The 15,692-nt window shown below is 51.9% G+C and overlaps 2 protein-coding genes across 5 annotated transcripts in view; one reads left to right on the top strand and one right to left on the bottom strand.

The window, feature by feature from the left end:
- Positions 1-8,276, bottom strand: part of DHX30 (DExH-box helicase 30) — a 29,203-nt gene extending 20,927 nt beyond the window's left edge. The window contains exons 1-2 of one of the 4 annotated variants that reach the window (XM_085050017.1): positions 8,141-8,276; positions 6,178-6,229 (exon numbers count right to left, since the gene is read on the bottom strand). In XM_085050017.1, the coding sequence (XP_084906143.1) occupies positions 6,178-6,208 (31 nt within the window). In that variant the 5' untranslated portion in view covers positions 6,209-6,229; positions 8,141-8,276. Of the gene's footprint in view, positions 1-2,395; positions 2,564-2,796; positions 2,967-3,002; positions 3,183-6,177; positions 6,230-8,140 lie in introns of those variants that run through there. The other 3 variants (XM_085050014.1, XM_085050016.1, XM_085050015.1) reach the window with 3 other exon arrangements.
- A 1,534-nt stretch (positions 8,277-9,810) lies between these two features.
- The window catches only part of SMARCC1 (SWI/SNF related BAF chromatin remodeling complex subunit C1), a 60,052-nt gene continuing 54,170 nt past the window's right edge, over positions 9,811-15,692 (top strand). The window contains exon 1 of the mRNA XM_085050013.1: positions 9,811-10,027. Coding sequence (XP_084906139.1) covers positions 9,833-10,027 — 195 coding nt within the window. The 5' untranslated portion in view covers positions 9,811-9,832. The remainder of the gene's footprint in view (positions 10,028-15,692) is intronic.

Raw genomic sequence — 15,692 nt, 5'->3', positions numbered from 1 at the left:
ACAATGCCACATTCAGCAGCACCATCTGACTGTGCCAAGGGCTGATGGATCACCTTCAGCCCTTTCTTGTCCCCCGTTCCAGAGCTGAAAGGATCTTATCCTGCAGGAAGCCATCTCTCCCTCGTAGCTTTTAAAGAAAAAAAACCCAAACTGCAGAACTGGATTTGCAGAATGTTCCCTTTCCTGCCAAATTGGATTTCTCAGCATCTTCCTCCACGGAGTGTCTCAGCTGAGGGAATGTTTGGGTGGGAATCATGTCAGTGGGAGCACAAGGAGTACAACCCAATACTCCCCAGACTGAGTGGTTTTCATACCCAATTCCTATCCAGCCAGAGCCACACATGACACCCAAACCACAGCTCTGAGATCATGAAGGCATATTAAAAGCCTGTCTTGGAGAGCAGACAAGTCAGGGTGGGGCTATTAAAGAAGCCAATTAACTAATTAAAGTTCCTCAAAGCTAATGAGTGCTTTAGCTTAATTTGATTGTGAAAGTCCAGGATAATTCCAAGCTACACTGGAAAACACAAAAACCCGACCCCAAAACCAACAAACCACCCAGCTGGAGTGGCCCAGCCTCCTAGGAACCCCAACAAATCTGAGAAGTGAAAACACTCAGGTACCAAAGCACAAACAAAACAGCCCAAAGTCTTGGTCGAGGAGGACAGAGGAAAATGAGATCCTTTAGTTTCTCTCTCCTCTCCAATACTGCTCCCTGGAAAAGCAACAAATGAGCACCAAGGGCAAACTATTAAACACAAAATTCCTCAAGATGTAATAAATTCAAGTAATAAATCCAGAAGCATTTCCAACACATCAAAAATCTCCAGGGAAGGAAAAAAGCCCTGTGGCTCCATAATATCCACTTCATAAGGAATTAGCCCAGACTTGTTCCACTGTGGAGATGGAGGGAGACACAGAAGGTTCCACCTGGCAGCCTAGCCTGGAGTACACCAAACCATGGCTTTTTGGGAATTTGGGGTGCTTTAAACCACCTCCAGCAATCCTGATCAAGGATCCTTCCAACACACACAGAATAAAACCCACACACAGCTCCTGGCTGAACAAGAGCTTAAAAATCAGGAAAACTGAGCAGACTCCTCCAAAAGCAAGTGGGATCAGCTGAGGAGAAGGAGCAGTGGCCAAGCTCCCCCTCAGAGTCACTCAGGCTGGTCAGGAAGCTGCCCTGCTCCAGAAGGGATCCTGAGCTCCAGCCCAGCCCAAATCTGCTGTGGTTCTACAGGACAAATTTAATTAGTGACAGAGCAAGGTCCTTGGAGGGACCCAAGCTCAGGGGCACAGCAGCCTTGGGAATGAGGGGGAAGTGACTGAGCTCCCCCAGCCCCACTGTCTAAGCCAAAAGAGTGAAGCCTCAGATAGTAACATGGATGTAACTGACTTTTTGAAGTTGGCCTCAGGTCAGAGTGGATTTCTCCATATTTGTATCCAAGGCTAATAACAAAGTAGCCAAATGCGGACAGCTAATGAGACATCAGCTCCCGAGCTGAGGGCTCAGAACTGACCTCAGAAAGAGGTTTTTCAAATGACATTTATGATCTCCGTGTTTTCAAGTAGCAGCTGGACAGGTAGGGCAGGTTCACGAGACTCTGAGGGCTTTTATTTTGTTCATCCAAAACAAATTTAATATTGGGAACAATTAATAATTCCAGTATTACCAAACTCCCGCCACAAGAGCCTTCCATGGTCAATCCCCCACACAAACTGGGAGGAGGAGGGAACAGAAGACCAAAAATAAAAGTATTCAGGGACTGTCTGAAAACACATTAGAAGGAAGTGCTGAGGGATGATGTACAAAAGAAAAAAAAAAACAACCCTGGTTTATTCCTTTTCTCGGGCAACACCTGAAGCGGCTCATTAAACAATCACTTGGGTGGTTTAGCACTTGCTGTAGCAACGAGTTAATTTGCGCTGTTGAATAGCTAGAATGTAACAATTAAAAGACCACCCCACGCTGAACTCCAAGATAAAGCTCAGCAGCTTCTGAAAGGTAAATGGAACCAAGACCCAAAGAAACCAGAAATTACAGAGAAAATAAAAATAAAAAAAAATGCTGGAGGGTGGGAAAGAAGCACCAAACACAGAAGGATATGGGCTGGGAAAAAAATAGGAAGTTTGAATGGAATAATAGCCCAAATTTCCAAAGTGCAGGCCCCGGAAGAAAACTGAAACCAAAGCAGCGATTATCAAAGTAACAACCTCTGACACAAAACCACTCGCACCTCTCTAAGTTTCAAGTATTCTCCACGCTCCACAACCCAATACAAAGCGATTCAAAACACGCCATCAATCCCGAGCTGGAAACACTGTTTTCAAACAGCGTCGATTGCGAGCAGCAGGAAGGCATTCACCCTTCCTTGCCACCTTTCCCACGCACCACTGACATCCCAACGAGGCGAATCTTCCCAGTCCTGGCCAGAGCCATCCCCGCCGGCCGGCTGTAGGGACGCGGCAGCACCACAGGCCCGCTGGTGCAGAGCTGTCCGTGTCTCCATCGGCGCTTCCCGGCTCGCCAGGTGGATCCAGCGGGATCCCGCGCCCGGCACAGCCGAACGGCCCTAACGGCCCCGAGCGCTCCCCAGCCCAGCCCCTCGCCCTGCCGAACCCCCACGGGCGATTCTCCTCTCGCGTCAGCGCTGCCAGGCGGCCGGAGCGTCGCCCAGGCCCGGCTCGGCGACCTTGAGGGGAATCACCGGGGAAACTCAACTCGGGCCAACAAAGGGCGGCCGGGGAGCCCACAAAGCAGCTCCGCGCTCCCGCCCGGCGCCCCCCCGCTACCTGCGCAGCTCGGCGGCTCCTCTCCCTGGCCGCGCATCCCGGTCCCGGCGGAGCCGCGGGGAGGAAGGCAGGGATGGAGGCAGGGAGGCAGGCAGGGAGGGAGGGATGTGCGGCTCCCCCGCCCCGCCGCGGGCCCGGGCTCGCCCCTCCCTTCCGCTGCGCGAGCGACGCGCGGGGCCCGCGCGCCGGCCGGTGCCGCCGCTCACCTTGCGCCGCCTCCGCCTCCTCCTCCTCCTCCGCGTCCCGGCGGGGCTCGGCGGGCCCGCGGGAGGCCGAGCAGAGCCCGCGGGGAGCCGCGCAGGGCCCGCGGGGGTGGCGGCAGAGGCGCAGCGGCCCCGCCGCCTGCAGCAGCAGCCCCAGCGCTGCCATCTTGGGCCGGCCCGAGCCCGCGGTACAGAGAGGGCCGCGCGCGGCGGCGCCCCCTGGCGGGCGGGAGGACCCGGGAGAGGCTCGCCTGGCGTCCCGCCGGGAATGGAGAGGGAAGGAGAGGGAAAGGAAAGGGGATGGGAGAGGGGAACGAGAGAAAAGGGGGAAATGAAGGAGAGGGGAAAGGAGAGGGGGGAAAGGAGGAGATGGAGTGGGGCAAAACTCCTTTGGGGTTGGTTTGCAGCTCCGCACAGCCCAACACACACACGGAGCAGGCAGGTCACGGTCAGGTACAGAGTCCTAAACACCAAGCCATCCTGCAGCCCTTTATTCGCTAATAGTTGAGATAAACAACAAAAATCTTAAAATCTTTATAAGATCTTAAAATCTTACAAGTCTTCCTAATGGTCTTAAAATCTTAAATCTTCACAAAATCTTGATATAATCTAAAACCTAAACAATCAAAAACAAAAATCTCGATAAAGATCTTATAATCTTTATAAAGTAAGTCAACACTTCCCTTTTACCCACTTCTCCCAACTCCAAGTCCTCCTGTCACTCAGTTCTACATGACTTATTTCATATCCAGGTAGGAAATTTTCAAGGCTGTCAAGCTGTTGAAATTCCAACCCTACAGGATTGTTTGTTTATTTAAACCTGAATTACTTTTCTAAGCAATTCATGTATATAAATTTTATTAGCCCTGGCTGTACTGGGGCTACCATTAACTTTGGTGTTTCTTTAAACCAGGGTCTCATTTTTATGTCAAAGACTTTATTACTGAGTATTTTGTGTGTAAAGTGAAAATTTCCATGAATGGCTTTTTCATCATGATTTAAAAGGGTTAAAAAAAATAGGTGGCTTTTGTTTGTTTGTTTTTAAACCAGAAAGATAAATCTTCAATAAGACAAAAATATTAAGTGATACAATGGCACAGTTTCGTTTTACAAAGCCTGGGCTCCACGAGAAGAGATTTAAGAAGAATAAATTTATCAAATAAAACCCTGTATAAAAAAATCCCCAACTTTGGGACAGTTGATAATTCAAAAAAAAGTCTTATTTCTCCAAATTTGCCTTTTTCTGTATTCACTTTTTAGAAACTCTGAATTAGCCACTGATTTGTTTTTGTAGGTTCTTTTACTTAAAAAAAAAAATACAAATGGAAACACAAACCCAGATCTTGAAACAGCACCAGATGACATAAAAAATGCCTTTTTTTTTTTTGTTAAGACATTAAGTTATTCTGCCACTTAGATGATAAATTTTAAGAGCATTGGTCCACTAAAATGGGAAAAACCATTCAAAACTGATTGTTCATTCAAAAATCATCCAAAAAGCATCCAGACCACCAGAAAGGAAAACAACTCGTTCCATTTGTGGGAATTCATTGTGTTAATGTTGTGACAGCATGTTGCACAAACTATTATTTTTATTTTTTTACCTGTAATTTTACTATTTATTCAGAAATAAACTGAGGTGCTTTGGGAACAAAAGCTTCAAGGAAGACTGGAAGGAAAGGGAGGCTGGGAACAGCATGGCAACATTCTCACATCCTCCTGGGAAGGCAGATCTACTGAGAAACTGCTTAATGTGATGGAGTTCCTGGTTTTTAGCATTTCCCCAGACCCAGCAGAGGCAATGAACCATCCAGTAGGGAACAAACCCAAATTCTAACCACAGCCACAGAGCTGTTTCAAGTCCTGGACGTCCAGGAAGGAACCCAGGAGGCAACAGGGAGATGGCAAAGTAGAGCCAACCAACCACATGAGTGAAGCACAGGTGTGGGGAAACCTTGGAAGAACAGGGGCAGGAGGCTGGAAAAGCTGGGAAAAGAGGCTGACAGGCAGTTCCAATGTGCAGGAACAGTCAGGGGTGAGGAGGGCTGGTGGTTTGTCACCAAAAAATGGTATCAAAATTATCTTGTGGGCACAGAAACAGCAGTGAAGACTCAATTTATTAAAAAATTCCAGAAGTCGCCGAGTCCACGTATCTTTATTTTGCAGAGAGGAGCGTTAGCCAGCACAGACAGGATCTCCAGAGCCATCTCCCAGCTTTGGCAGCTCCTGGGATGAGCTGGGCTGGACCAGCCCCTCCAGCCAAGCCTGTGCAGAGGCAGCAGCTCATTAGGGAGCCAAGTTTCATTAAGGAATTCCTTTATCCCCAGGGCTGGAGCATCCCGAGTCCCAAACCCAGCCTGGCCATGACAAACCACCAGCCCTCTCCAGGGAAGTTCCTCCTCTCCACCCAGACTCCAATCCCACTCACACAACTCGAAGGAGGAAAGGGGGTTATTCCCAGCTAAAGTGACTTTGTACACAATTCCTGCCCTGGATGTGGGAAGAATCCTGGGGTTTTTGGTTTACATCCAGCACCCCCAATTCAGCAGGAGCAGTGGGTTCATTATTGGGTTTCCTGAGTGCCAAATGAAAGGGTGAATCCCCTGGGATGGAGGGAGGGATCCCTCTGCTTCAGCCAGAGCTGGAATATTTCATTCCATTCTATCCACTTGCTTTATGACCAAGTAACAAAGCTCAGGAAAGAACTACAGACAGAAAGCAGTGACTGGAGGGATTTCTTAGGACAAAATATGATTGGAAGGAAGGTTGGCAAAGCTATGCCAGGAAAAAGGGCCATGGTGACAGTGACAGGTGTTATAGGATCAAATCCCAAGGAGGAAGAGCTCATGGAGTTGGTATTGAGGGATACAGGAATATTTAGAAGGATCAAACTAAAAGGGAAGAAACCTTTTGCTGAAGCTAAACAGCAAACAAGTGTTCAATGTCTCTGTGGATAACACAGCAGGGCTCCTCCCCTGCCCAGTTCCACTGTTTGCCTGAAATCCTCTCCTGTCCCTCCTACTCCAGGTTTCCTCCCACATTCCCTCCCTGCTGCACCAGCCAGGGCACAACTGAGCTCCCTCCTGAAGCAAATCACCTCCTCATCCAGCTGCTCCAGCTCTACACCTCTGAGCACAGGAAAATCCCCAGTGGAACTCAAGGTGGTGTCAGGTCTTACCTTTGAGGGAATTCAGCGAGAACATCTCCATCCCGGCAGAAAGGGTGGGCTCCTGGGACAGCAGCAGGGAGCACAAAGAAAGCGCAAGTTAGAATTGACACGTTTTAAATTGTTTCAAACGTTCAAATGTTTCAGGTGCCGCTACTTTGTCTCCATCGCGACTATGAGTGTTTTTAAGAGCTTTTCAGGTCAGGATTAAGTTAACTATAGCCGTTATTCCCCTTTTGAAAGGAAAAAAACAACAAAAAAAAACCCCCAAAAGACAGCTGTACTTTTGATAACATTCTTTGCTGAAACTATGTTAAACTTCCTATTTAATTTCTTACTAAAATAACTTTTTCACTGAAATAAGACAAAACCAACTTTGTTTCGGGGTGTTTTATCTGCCACGCCAAGTATTCAATACAATGTAAAAATTCTTGGAAACAGTAACAAGGGTTTTCTAACAAACTTGGCTCAGATGAGTGAGGACTGAAGGTGGGAGTGGGGCAGGACAGGGAGGAGAATAAAGGATCTGCTGAATCTGGACACCGAAGATCCGGACCTGGGAATCACTTTTAGCACATCCAGCAGCCTGGGAGAAATCCCAGAGTTTGCTGCTGCAGATCCTGATCCCAAATAAAAAGAAGTGTCCAACTTTGGCAGCTGCTCCAGCACCCACAGACACACAGGGATGCAGGAACAGCATGGAAAGGAGACACTGAAAGACTCAAAATACATTTTGTCTGATAACAGGAGAGATGTGAAAGCCCCCAAGACACTGGATTTGGGAAGAAATGGAATATGATGACACAGGACAGGCAATGGTGCAGCTGGAATGAGAATCCATGAGACTGTGGAGCCTCATGCCTCACACCCAGCAAACTCCAGAGTCCCAGGTGGGAAAAGAGACACTAAAAGTTTGTTAGGAACAGACTCAATGCTCCTAAGGCAAAGAGTGAAACCAGGGAATGCAGCACAGAAAACTGCCAGATAAAATCCCACAGGATAGTAAGGAATTGGGTCTTCACTGGGTTTCCTTGATGCACTGAAAAACATGAGGGAAAAACATGAGGGAAAACCACATCCCCGGGAGAAATGCAGGGAAAATCACAGCAATTCTGATTACTGGCTGCTGGGATATTCCAGCAGTGTTGGAAGAGGCAGAGCCCCGAGTGCTTTGTGAAGAGAACAAAGGAGAAATCCTGCTGTCTCCCCCATGCAGCCCCAAGGATCCCCTGCCCCAGGCTCCGGCCACAGCCAACTGCTCCCTCGCACTAGTCATTTTTTTTTTAACTTTTGGCTATTTGGACCGAAGAAGCAGCGGATCCGTGCTGGAAACCTTTCCCAAGCAGCCCTAACCCTGCGGGATTCTGGCTGCTGCCAGGCTGGCAGGGGGGACAATGCGGGCTGGAGGCGGCAATGGGCGATGGATGCTCTGGACAGCCCCGGAGCAGCGGGGCCAAACGGGTGACCCCGAGCGACAATTCCCGTGGCCACGGGGGGCAATGGGGCCAGCGGTGACACCGGGGCGAGCCGCAGGAGGGCACGGAGAGGCGGGACCGGGAAAGGGCTGCGGGCAAGCAGCTCCGTGAGGGAGCGAAGCCTTCCCAGGGCAGGGATGGGAACTCCAGGGAAAGCCTCACTCCCGGGGCTGCTTCCCGGGGCTCTCCCGGCCGGCCCCTCGCCCGGGGCCCGCAAGGAGCGGTGCCCCGGAGAATCTCCGGGCATTCCTGGGTACCCCGAGCATCTCCGGCCCCGCCGGTCCCGCCGAGCATCCCCGGTGCCGCCGAGCATCCCCGCCCGCGCCGCCCCGCCCGCACAGGCCGCGGCACCACACGGCCCTCCCCGCCTCGCCCCGCTCCGCTCGGCGCCATCCCCTGCTCGTCCCGCTCGTTCCCCTCCTCCCGCCGCCCTCCCGCCCCCACAGCCTCCCCCGTTCTCCCCGGGGGTCGCGGCCCGACCCCGCCTGCCCCGCACCGACCTCCGCACCGCGACTGCCGCCGCCGGGCTACCCCTCGGGACTACAGCTCCCGGCAGCCCTCGCGCGCGCTTCCGGCGAGGTGTGGCCTTCGCTTCCGGCCCTGCCCCGGAAGGTAGGCCGCCCGCACGCTCCCGCCGGCCGGCGGCGCCACAATGCAAAACAACGCGCGGGCGCGGGGCGGGGACTGTCCCCATGGCAACGGCACAGCCAATGGGCGGGGATCGCTGTTCCCATGGCAACGCACAGCCTATGGGCGGCGCGGGCTGGGGGGGCGCTGTAGCCTGGGGCTCGCTGTGGGACCAAAGCGATCCCGATCCGATCCGATCTGATCCCATCAGATCCGATCCGATCTGATCTGATCCCATTCCCCATCCCGGGGAGCTGCCCAGAGCTGCTGTGGCTGCCCCTGGATCCCTGGCAGTGTCCCAGGCCAGGCTGGACAGGGCTTGGAGCAGTGGGACAGTGGGAGGTGTCCCTGCCCATGGCACTGGAGGAGCTTTTAAAAGCCATTCCAAGCCAAACTCTTCCGGAATTCCTGACTGTACTCACTTCTCTGCCTTTTCAGAATGTCAGTTCTGAAGTTCAGATCTCTGCGTGTTTGGTGGGTTTGCGATTTCCTGTGTCTGCAGAAGTTTCCTTTCCTGCAGGTGTTTATTTCTGCTTTGGAAGGTGCAGGGATGAGGGAACATTTACAAACTATAGTAATGTCAGGGACATTTTTATATTGGGGACTGTGATTTTAGTGAGGGAGTTTTTGATGCTCTGTTTGATAACGTTTGAATCAAAATGTTGCATTTTTAATTATATACATATTTTTGCCTGGTTTTTTTTTTAATTTTTCTGTTACGTTCAATTTACAAATAAAGCATTAGTGAAGACTAGAAACTAAGTGGTTTTTCTGAAGGAAATTTGGGGGAAATTGCTTTATAATGACCCATTCTAAGGGTCTAGGTGTGGTAATGAAAAGCTAAAGGTACCCAGCAGTGAATACTTAGTGCAGATACCTGCAGGTAATTATGTCAGCACCTAATTAGCTCCCTAATTGGATCTCAAGGTCTCCACACCAGGCCTGAGCTCCAGGTTATAAATCCCTGTGTGTTTTCAGCTCTGCCTCCCTGTTTTCTAACCATTCTTGCCTCCCAAACCAGCCGGGGGAGTCCCCGGCAGCCAGTGGCTGCTCTTGAGCTGCAGCTCCATCACTGCAAGGTCTGGGAATATCGTAAATTGGTTTTTATTTAGGAAGCTAGGCTGCAGCCAGGTTTTCCTCCCTCGGGGGAGTCAAACTGCAAAATGCAGAGGTGCAAACTGCCTGCAGTTCCCAAAGGCTCTGGTGGGAGTGAGAGGGATTACGTTTAGTAGAAAGGGTAGGTGAACGAGGTCTCTGAAGCCATGGGATTCTTATCCAATGGGCGGAAACCGTGAGGGATGGAACCCACGAGGTGCAAGCAGCGGTGTTGGGGGTTCGGAGAGCCCCGGCAGCGCCGCCCGGCCGGACCGAGGGCACGGACGGTGTGTTCGGGCTCTGCAACCCGCCGGGGTCCCGCAGCGGGGCCGGGCGAGGGGTGGGCGAGGGCTGGGCCGGCTCCAGAGCGGCTCCCGCGTTCCCGAGCGCGTTCCCGCGCTCCGTGCGCGCTCCCGGGTGGGCGGGGCGCACTGTCCCGGCGCATGCGCGGCGCGGGGCGCGCGGGGACAATGGCGGCGGCGGCGCTGGCGGCGGGCGCAGGCCCCGGGAGTGGCCCCGCGGCGGCTCCGGCGGGCGGGCCCGGCCCCGCGCTGGCCGCGGCGCGCCGCAAGGACGGCGGTCCCTCCGGCAAGTTTTGGGAGAGCCCCGACACCGTGTCCCAGCTCGACTCGGTCCGCGTGTGGCTGGGGAAGCACTACAAGAAGGTGCGGCCCGGCCGGCGCGGCGGGCACCGGGCGGGCGGGCGGGGGATGGCCGGGGACGGGACGGGACGGGACGGGGCTGGACGGCCCGAGGTCGCCGCCGGTCTTTGTGAAGCGCGGCCTGGCCGCTGCGGCGGGCGCGGGGCAGTGCCGGGGCTCCCGGGGCCACTGCCGCTCCCTCCGCCGGCCGGTGCCGTGCTCGGGGCAGCCCCGGTGTTCCCGGGGCCGTTCCCGGGGCCGCCAGGCCGGTGCCCGCTCGCCCCGGGCAGGGAGTTTCTTGTGCGGGCAGGTCCCGACCGGGCTGGGTTTCGCTCCAGCCGCGCCCCGGCGGCGTGGGGAGTGCTGGAAAAAGGGAGGAAAAACCCATCGCGGTGCCTCCGGTGCTGTTCGGAGCCGCCTCAGGGCGCTGAAAGCCCCGCGTGTTGCTCCGAGCTCGCTCGGCAGCGGCACTGCTCGCTCTGCTGCCCTTGGGCTCCTCTTCCTCCTCCTGGGCACACTGCGCTCGCCTCGCTTGCTTCGCTTGCTTTGAGTGTTTTTTTTTTTTCCCCCGTGTGCTGATTTTAGAACTTAATTTCAATGCCTGAGTTGGGAAAAATCAACCGGTGTAACTTCCCAGCGTGTCTACACGGCGCTGTAGCGATGCTGGAGGAGCTTTAGCTGGATCGGAGCGATGCCCGGGGGATGCTGCACAGCCCAGAAGTGCTTTTATCTCCGTATTTTCCCACTTTCGGGGCCATCCTGCCCCAAAAGGTGTCCGTCATCCACGGGTGAACTCGCCCCTTGCTGTTGGTTGGGTTCTTTGTGCGGCAGAGAATCCGCGAACGGGAATCTGAACTGGGAATCTGAGCTGGATCGGTGTGGGGTGAAACCAGCTCGGGTGTGTTTTTCCAGTCCTTCCAGCTCGTTCCAGGTCGGATTAGTGTGTGGGGTGCAGCTTGAAGCTCGAGCTCTCCGTGTTGGTACGGAAATGTAACAGAATGTTGCTGTAGCTGGCCTTGTTGGGGCTGTGGTTCTGTGCTGCCCCACACTTTGGTGGTTTTCCCTCCCATTGTCCTGGCTGAGCACCCCCAGGATCCCAGCAAATCCCTGGAGCAGCGCTGCTGTTGTGAGAAGGGCTCAGGTGCCTTTTTGAGGACAGAAAGGTGTTTGTTGTGACTCCAGCCAGGCTGGGGCTCACTGGACTGGCTGGGCAGGTTGTGTGTGCTGCAGGGATGGGAGCCAAGGGAAAAAACCTCTATTCAAACTGCTTGTAAAAATTAGATACTTATTTCTGATGGCTCTGGAAGGTAATTCGAGTTGGGCTAAAGAGACTTTACAGGGTGAGTGAATTTTGGAGTATTGCTGTGAAAATCCTTTTTAAAAATGAAAAATAATTTTGGTTTTGGGAAACAAGAAAGCTAATACCAGTGTTTAAAGATGGAGCCTTAACACTCCAGAGGGAAGGGTTGATTCCCTTTTGGACGTGCTGTAAATGGACTCTGGTTCATCTTGTGCCTGTTTTCATCGTGCTGTAGGTGTGTGGCTCCTTCCAGACAGATAGCTGGTGATTTTTACTGGCTTTTGTCCAGTTTTTACTCTTAAAAATAGATGTTTGTGCAGCTCTCAGTGGTGAAGCCGTCAGCAGCAGTCTGGGAGCTCCAGGGACACTGGGGACCAGCTGGAGAGAATCCAAGAGCAGCACTGAGCTCAGTCAAGGATCCAGAGGTCCCGAGGGGCAGGGAGAGTTAGAGAACTGCAATTACAGAGCCTCTCATTTTGTCTCTAGATTAGACAAGGCTTTAATATTGCAGAGTTTTCTGTGTCTCCAGGATACAACAACTATTGGGGAGTTTTCTTTGTCTCCAGAGTACAATTAAGAAAGGAGAGGTTTAAGTGGTACTGTGGAAGACTCACACTGGACCTTGAAAAACTCATTGACAGGCACCAAACACAATGACAGAAAACGAAATTATTAATATTCTAATGCAATTATTCATTCCAGGCTCCCTCCTGCTCCCTGTTTGTGTGTGTGATGTCTGGATGTGCTGTTTCTGTGCCTCCAGAGATGCAGGAGGTGCCCAGCTCCTTCCCAGGCAGTATGGATGCAGTAGGAATGCTGGAGCCTTGCTTCCCTGGGAGCTGGGAATGGGTTCATGCCATGGGTTTGAAATCCTGGGGGATCTGACAGATTTTCATAGAGCAATATTGCAGAATCCTGGAATGGTTTGGGTGGGAAGGGACCTTATAGCTGATCCCATCCCATCCCCTGCCATGGGCAGGGACACCTTCCACTATCCCAGGTCATTCCAAGCCTGTCCAGCCTGGCCTTGGACACTTCCAGGGATTCAGGGAAGCTTCCACCGCTTCTCTGGGAAACCTGTGCCAGGGCCTTCCCACCCTCCCAGGGAAGGATTTCTTCCCACTTTCCCATCTAACCCTACCCTCTGGCAGTGGGAAGCCATTCCCCCTTGCCCCATCCCTCCAGGCCCTTGTTCAAAGTAATTTGGGTAGACTGTAATGGACACCTTGCTGTCATATAGTTAATTAGAAAATCATAGATCAGAAGTGAACTGGGCAATTCTCTTTTAATTATATTAATGCTCATTTATCTCTAACATTGTGCACTGTTTAGGTAGCTCCTTTCTCAGTAAGCCACACATTCCTTTTATTAAAATGAGGTGTCCCAAAGCAGAGTTATTTCTTGTCTATAAAACTCCTTTCTAAGGTAGTGTGGGAGGATTTCTAGCACCTGTGTGATGAAGGATGCAAACCTTGACGTTCCAGCTGTGCTCCCCAAGGACCCATTCCAGTGTGTTCATATCTAGGTCAATTTGTAGACCTTGGGTACTCTGGTGGCTCTGACAGCTCTGTCCCTCTGAGAAGGCTGGAAAGGTTGATTTTGGGGAGGCAGGGAGGAGACTGTTGAGGTTTATAAGGAGCAAGTGCAATGTTGAAGGGGATGTCGAATGAGAGGGGATCAGGGCACTGGCTGGACACAGGTCAGCCCTGGGAGCTCTGGGGCAGGGCAGTGCTGGGACCCCCTTGGAGAGGGGTCTGTCCTCATCCCTGGAGCTGCTGCTGCTCCAGGGCTTGGCCTGATGCCCACCCAGGGAGTGTCTGTAGGGCCAGAGCTCCGGGCAGAGCGTGGGATCCCATTGCTCCCTGCCATGAATATCCCTGAGCAGGGCCAGGCTGCTTGCTGGCAGCTGCTCAGCAGAGGCAGTTGTTCCATGCAGCCTTGTCTGGCTGGACACCACCTGCCTGCCCTCCCAGCCAGGGGCTGCACTGCCAGCATTTGGAGCTCTCTGCTGTCCTTGGCCAGAATTTCCTGCTCGATTTAATCCAGGGAGGATTCTCTTTCTCTCTCTGCGGTTCTTTTGTGTTCTCACCTTTGAAAAGGAGCGAGGGTTGTAACCCGAATCACAGCACTGTAGTGTGGGGTTTCCTTTCTCTTTCATGCGGTGATCTGAGGTGAAATGTCCTTTGTCTTGGGGAAGGTGTGTGCAGCAGGGCCACACCGCAGAGCCACCGGTGGTTATTTGTGGTCAGTGCCCACATCACAGCCGGCTGGGGATCTGTCCCCCCATCGGTGACAAAGGCTGTCAGGGCAGCTGCACTGCAGGTCTGCCTGCAGAAGTGATTTCCTCTGCTGCTGCTCGTGCTCTGGGCTGGTTTTTGACCACATGTTTTCTGCTTAAGGATGTGGGGGTGTTTTTGTGTTTCTAATCATCGTGGAAATGTTGGAAAACTCTGTGGTGTCAGTGGGGCTTTGGCATTTCAGCACATGAACAAAATCCTCTTATGGAACAGGGCATCATTCTGTCCTCTGGAATTCACTGCTTAAAAACCTTTATTTGCTGCAGAATCATTTTGTAGTGATGAGGGGAAAACCTGGAGATCTGCTGGGACTTGAGCCCTTTGTGGTCCTTCAAACCCACTGTGAATTGCTCAGGAAGTTGTCTACTTTGTTTTGCTGCTTAAAGATACATTAAGATCCAATTAAAGATCCAATAAAGATCCATTTGTACTGCTCATTAAGATGCAGAAATGATGGAGAGGAGTCTTGGGCTTTTTTTCAGAGGGTTTTTCCCCTTATTGTTTGGGAGAACCTCAGGCAAGGTAATGAGCTTCTCATTAAAAGGATCTGCAGGATAGTGGCAGTGCAAAGCAGGGTGAGGAGTTCCTGGTGTTGTCTTCCTGTATAGCTTCCAGCTGTCAGTGCCTCCTGCAAGAGGTAAAAATGGGAGCTGTGAGGAAAGGAATGATTACCTGAAAAAATCAACATGTCTAAGAATAGGTTTGGCAAGGTGTATTCTCATGTAATTTTCTTTTTTCTCTGAAGGAAAATAGCTGAAAAAAATAGAGGAAGCCAGTACAAGGATTCTACCTCTTCTGGATTAGTTTTTTGAAGGAGGTTCATAAAATCCCAGAATGGTTTGGGCTGGAAGGGACCTTAAGGATCATCCAGTGGCACCCCTGCCACGATCAGGGACACCTCCCACTGTCCCAGGCTGCTCCAAGCCCCAATGTCCAACCTGGCCTTGGACACTGCCAGGGATCCAGGGGCAGCACAGCAGCTTTGGGCAGCTGTGCCAGGGCCTCCCCACCCTCACAGGGAGCAATTCCTTCCCAATATCCCATCCAACCCTGCCTTCTGGCAGTGGGAAGCCATTCCCTGTGTCCTGTCCCTCCAGCCCTTGTCCAAAGTCCTGTGCACAGCCAAGAGTTGGACTCAGTGAACTTTGTGGATCCCTTCCAACTCAGGATATTCTGTGATTCTGATATAATTAAAACATTAATTCCTGGGGGAGGGAAGAGGGCAAAGAAAAATGCAGCTTTGGAATTTTAGCCTTTGGTTCTTTCCAGGCTCATGTTTCTAGTTTGGGATTTATACACAGGGCAGGACACCCGGGAGCCTCACAGGAATTTGTGTCCTTTGAGTTGGGAAGATTTAATTTCTCAGATGTGCCTCTGCTCCTGAAAAAGTGCTGGAGGAACTCACATCTCAGGGTGGTCAGACACTGTGAAATTGTCATTGTTTCCCTTCAATTAATGTCTTTGTGGTGTCTTTGGCTTTGCAAGGCTCAGTTAGGTTTGACTGGCATTTGGCACCACAGCTTTAAAACTTTGAGGGTTCTGGGGCTCAAAATCATTTTTTCTAAGGGGCTTTAGAAAATCTCATTTGAGGGAAGAGCAAAGGCCGAGAGTTACCCAGCTGAGAGACTGGGGTAGCTCAAATTGCTCCATGTTCTACCTGCAAAAGTGATATTTGTTCTCCTCTTGGAAGCTGTCTGGCACAGCAAGGAGGTGACATCCAGTGAGTGAATACTGCAATATCAGGAGTGACAAAACCTCAGCACCATGGGAGAGGTTTAATATTCCATGCTGGGATTTTACATTCACATTTTACTAGAAGTAGAGCCTTGAGAACAGCTCAGATTGTCCCAAACCATCACAAGCACATTTGTGTGGCTCAGCTTTTCCCTCTGTCCAGGACATCCTATTTATACCAAAGGGATGCTCTGAGGATTAATTAGGAGTTGATTACAGCAGGAGGCTGTAAAGTTACTGCAGAAAGCTCTGTGTGTGTGGGCAGAATGAGGCTGTTCCTTTATTAGGAGCTGAGATCAGCTTGGAGTTGTTAATCTGTGTCTGTAACCCAGCCCTGAGGAGCTGGGCTTGAGCCACA

The sequence above is a fragment of the Lichenostomus cassidix genome, chromosome 2, assembly GCF_008360975.1.
Source record: "Lichenostomus cassidix isolate B80296 chromosome 2, HeHo_3.0, whole genome shotgun sequence".
NCBI classification, from domain to species: domain Eukaryota; kingdom Metazoa; phylum Chordata; class Aves; order Passeriformes; family Meliphagidae; genus Lichenostomus; species Lichenostomus cassidix.
This window is presented reverse-complemented; position numbering and strand designations above follow the sequence as displayed.